Source organism: Monodelphis domestica, chromosome 2 (assembly GCF_027887165.1).
Source record: "Monodelphis domestica isolate mMonDom1 chromosome 2, mMonDom1.pri, whole genome shotgun sequence".
NCBI lineage: Eukaryota > Metazoa > Chordata > Mammalia > Didelphimorphia > Didelphidae > Monodelphis > Monodelphis domestica.
This window is the reverse complement of record NC_077228.1, coordinates 282,382,185-282,387,072: the sequence shown is the minus strand read 5'-3', so window position 1 is coordinate 282,387,072 and position 4,888 is coordinate 282,382,185. Positions and strand designations below refer to the sequence as shown.

Here is a 4,888-nt window from a genome sequence, read left to right as displayed (position 1 = left end):
ATTAGATCAAGTTATATATATTAATATATGGGGAAAGTGTTATTTATAACTCTCAAAAATTATATTCACTATCATAGCAATTAGAAGAATCATTCATAGGAAGAGATTGGGGGAGGGGACTTCCAGGTAAACATGGCTGCAATCTAGACGCCACACGCTTCCTCTCCCCGGCATCAAACGAAATAGACTACATCAAAGGAGCATAAAAATCACCTTTGGAGGAACAGAAGGACTCCCCAGTATCCCAAAGAGGCGAAGGTACATGGGGTTTGAACATTTCCACACTATAATAAGGAGGAGGAAAAGCTTGCACAGAAACATGAATTGAGCCACCCTTCCCCCACACACACCTCCCCCACCAAACCAGAGTGAGCTACTGGAGCGCTCACTAGGACAGTGAGTGAGTGGGGCACATCTCTGTCTGGGGGGGCACTACAGTGTCCTTGGGATCTGGGGGCTGCCAGGAAACAACATCTCAGGGCGGTTTCAAGGGAGAATCCTGCGCTGAGCACAGGGGCCGTGGAACTGTACTCGGGGTGGTTGCTCTGAGTATCTGGGTGGAGCTAAACACCAGGGGCGGACTACGCGCTGATTATCTGGGCAGAGCTGAACACCTGGGCAGTTTGGCTGTGATCAGGGCCCCATCCCTCTAAGAAATCTCAGAGGCTGGGAAGAACTAGTCTGAGGCAACCTAAATTCACAGAAAACCCACCCACATCACCCAGACCCCAGACCAAAAAAGAAAGTGGAATAAAACCACCAAAGGGATGGCTCACATGGCCCAAAATCAAGCCTCCAGGAAGAAAGGGAAAAAGGTGACTATTGAAAACTTTTATGGTGGGAGTACCCAAGGAAAAGAAGAGAATAAGGATGAAATCCAAAAAAAATCAGAACATGCCTCCCAAAAAGGAAACTATCAACAAGCTCTGGAAGATCTCAAACTGGAGCTTACCCCAAAGATGGAAACCTTCTGGAAAGAAAAATGGGAGAAAGAGATCAGCAGTCTGATAGATAAGACTGCACAATTGGAGAAAGAGCGGGAAGCATCCAATAGAAGGGCAGACAAAGCTGAAAAGCAAAACCAGTCCCTAACGACCAGAATTAAGCAACTCGAAGAAAGTGAGATCATAAAACAGCAAGAATCAATAAAGCAAAGCCAAAAAATTAATGAATTAGAAGAAAACATAAAATATATCACTGAAAAGGACACAGACTTGGAAAACAGAGGGAGAAGAGACAACCTCCGAATTATCGGTCTCCCAGAAAAACCAGAGATAAATAATAACCTTGATGTTATTCTACAGGAGATTATTGAAGAAAATTGCCCACACGTTCTGGAGCAAGGGGGCAAAATAGAAATAGAAAGGGTTCATAGAACACCCTCTATACTAAATCCCCAAAAGACAACCCCCAGGAATATAATTGCCAAATTCAAGAGCTTCCAAGACAAGAAGAAAATCCTACAAGAAGCCAAGAAGAGGAGCTTCAGATATAGGGGGGCTCCCATAAGGATCACACATGACTTAGAGGCTAACACACTAAGAGACCGCAAAGCATGGAACAAGATATTTAGAAAGGAAAGAGAGCTGGGTCTCCAACCAAGAATCAACTACCCAGCAAAACTGACTATATAGACGGAGGGATGAGTCCGTAGGCTCAGAAGGGAGTGAGTTCCACTTTCTAGGGATCTTCAAGTGAAGCTTGTTAAGCTGCAGAAGATATCACAAAGCTGAGCAAAGTGGTACACTGCCATCAATATACAAACAAAATGAAGATTAGTTTTTAAAGTTTCCAAAATGTAGCATGAGATTCCAGGCTGTCTGCTAGAAAATGGAAAATAAACAAGGGACAGATGAAAGGAGCAAGGGTGAAGAGCCAGAATACAGACTACCTGGAATAACAGAGTAAAGCCAGTAGCCTAAAAACCCAATGAGAAGACAAACTGAAGACAAAGAAAACATCTAGAAGAGACACCAAAGATGTTGACCAGAAAGATTAAGCTTTGGGACATAAATGCCCATATCACATGCCGCCTGTGCAATGGATACCTAATTGATGCTACCACTGTAACGGAGTGTTTGCATACCTTCTGTAGAAGTTGCCTGGTAAAGTATTTGGAAGAAAATAACACTTGCCCTACGTGTAGAATTGTTATTCATCAGAGTCATCCACTGCAATACATTGGTCATGACAGGACAATGCAAGATATTGTTTACAAATTGGTACCAGGCCTCCAAGAAGCGGAAATGAGGAAACAGAGGGAATTCTATCACAAATTAGGCATGGAAGTGCCTGGAGACATCAAAGGGGAGACTTGCTCTGCAAAGCAGCACTTAGACTCACATCGGAATGGTGAAACAAAAGCCGATGACAGTTCCAACAAAGAAACATCAGAAGAAAAACAAGAAGAGGATAATGACTATCACAGAAGTGATGAACAGGTAAGCATCTGCCTGGAATGCAATAGCAGCAAATTACGTGGATTGAAACGAAAATGGATCCGCTGCTCAGCACAGGCAACAGTCTTGCATCTAAAGAAGTTCATTGCCAAAAAACTTAATCTTTCATCTTTCAATGAGCTGGATATATTATGCAATGAAGAAATTCTTGGCAAGGACCACACACTCAAGTTTGTAGTTGTTACTAGATGGAGATTTAAGAAAGCACCTCTACTGCTACATTACAGACCCAAAATGGACCTGCTGTAAGAGAACTTTAGTGTCCTTTGGGACAGAGTTTTTTGCAGAGACTATCACCAGGCACCTTCTCAGTGCATCACTTAACTCACATCACATGACCCAGTAGAATTGTTCTGGAGGACCAGTGATCTCACAGCACACCATACTTCAGAATCTTTCTTCTGGGTGACGTGGGAACCAGATTTCTGAAAGAGAATATTTATACCTTTTTGTACGAAAAAAGAATTCACAACTCAATAAGACACTACCAGCACTAAGTTTACAGATAATGAAAACACTTCACAGTTTTATGTAGCTGAATAGCATTCGTCTCTTTGCTGCGATTTCACAAGACAGATTAATAAATGTAATAGTGATATACATGTCACTTTCCTGACACCAAATTACTTTTGCTTGCTTTCCATGTCTTGAACAGTGGAATTAGTTTCAGTTATATTTTATGCGTTTGATTTCATTGTTTGCCTCAATATTTTGGCTTTCATCCAGTCTTTGAAAAGCCACTACAGATCCCTTTTGGTGGTGATTGACTATATTTATGTTGCCTTTAACTTTCTGAAGACTTAGAAGATGTATTAAAATTTTATTTAACAGCATATCGATAGGGAATTCCATTAATTTTATAATTTAATCATGGCATTAAAGTCTCCATATGAAATAAAACGAAGATGATAATTAAAAAAAAAAACTGACTATATACTTCCAGGGGAAAGTATGGGCATTCAACAAAATGGAAGACTTCCAAGCATTTGCTAAGAAAAGACCAGAACTTAGTGGAAAATTTGATATCCAAGCACAGAAAGCAAGAGAAACATGAAAAGGTAAATATGAAAGAAAGGGAAAAGGAGATAAATCTTATCTTTTTCTTTAAGCCAAACTCTCTTCTATAAAGACTACATTTACATCAAATTATATATATTAATATGTGGGTAAAATGTTTTGTGTAACTCTCAAAAATTGTAGCATCATAAGAGTAGTTAGAAGAAGCATGCATAGGGAAAGATTGGGGCAGTAAGAAGATTTGGTGAAAGTGGGGGCAAAGAAAGGAAAAGGGAGGAGGGGAACCGTCGATAATACTAAGATTTACTTCAAAAAATAGGGGGGGACTTAATAGAATAATCTTTCCCATATAAAGATACACATGGGAAGGGGAGGGGAAGAACTCTCATATGAGAAGGAGAGGAAGAGAGCGTGAAGTGGAATTACTTAAAACTTACTCTCAGTGAAATCAAATCTGAGAGGGAAGAACATCTAGATCCAGTGGGATCCTGAATTTCTATCTTATCCAACATGGCAAGAAAAAAAGGAAAATTAAGGAGGGGGAGAGGGGAGGGAGTATAAAAAGGGAGGGAAGGAGAGGGGGGAGAGGAAGGGAACATAAAAAGGGAGGGGTTAGAAAGGGTAGCATATCAAGGGAGGGGACTAGGGGGACTGACCCAAAGTAAATCATTGGTTCAAAAGGAGATAGCTAAAGAAGAAAGGTCAGAACTAGGGGAAGATATCAAAATGCCAGCGAATCCACAAGTGGCAGTCATAACTTTGAACGTGAATGGGATGAACACCCATAAAACATAGACAAATAGCAGATTGGATTAGAACCCCAAACCCTACTATCTGTTGTCTTCAAGAAACACATATGAGGCAGGTCAATACTCACAAGGTTAAAATTAAAGGTTGGAGTAAGACCTTTTGGGCCTCAACTGTTAGAGAGAAGGCAGGAGTTACAATCATGATATCTGACAAAGCCAAAGGAAAAACAGACCTGATCAAAAGGGATAGGGAAGGTAAATATATTCTGTTAAAAGGGAGTATAGACAATGAGGAAATATCACTAATCAACATGTATGCACCAAATAGTATAGCATCCAAATTTTTAATGGAGAAACTAGGAGAATTGAAGGAGGAAATAGACAGTAAAACCATATTAGTGGGAGACTTGAACCAACTATTATCAAATTTAGATAAACCAAACCAAAAAATAAACAAGAAAGAGGTAAAAGAGGTGAATGAAATCTTAGAAAAATTAGAGTTAATAGACATATGGAGAAAAATAAATAGGGACAAAAAGGAATACACCTTCTTTTCAGCACCACATGGCACATTCACAAAAATAGATCATACACTAGGTCACAGAAACATGGCACTCAAATGCAGAAAAGCAGAAATAATAAATGCAGCCTTTTCAGATCACA

General features: G+C 40.0%; 1 protein-coding gene across 1 annotated transcript; it reads left to right on the top strand.

The window, feature by feature from the left end:
* The first annotated feature begins 1,682 nt into the window (after positions 1 to 1,682).
* Positions 1,683 to 3,059, top strand: LOC130457371 (polycomb group RING finger protein 3). Its single transcript, XM_056818198.1, has one exon. It carries the CDS (start codon positions 1,980 to 1,982, stop codon positions 2,706 to 2,708), a length of 729 nt encoding a protein of 242 aa, XP_056674176.1. The 5' UTR covers positions 1,683 to 1,979; the 3' UTR covers positions 2,709 to 3,059.
* The last annotated feature ends 1,829 nt before the right edge of the window (positions 3,060 to 4,888 follow it).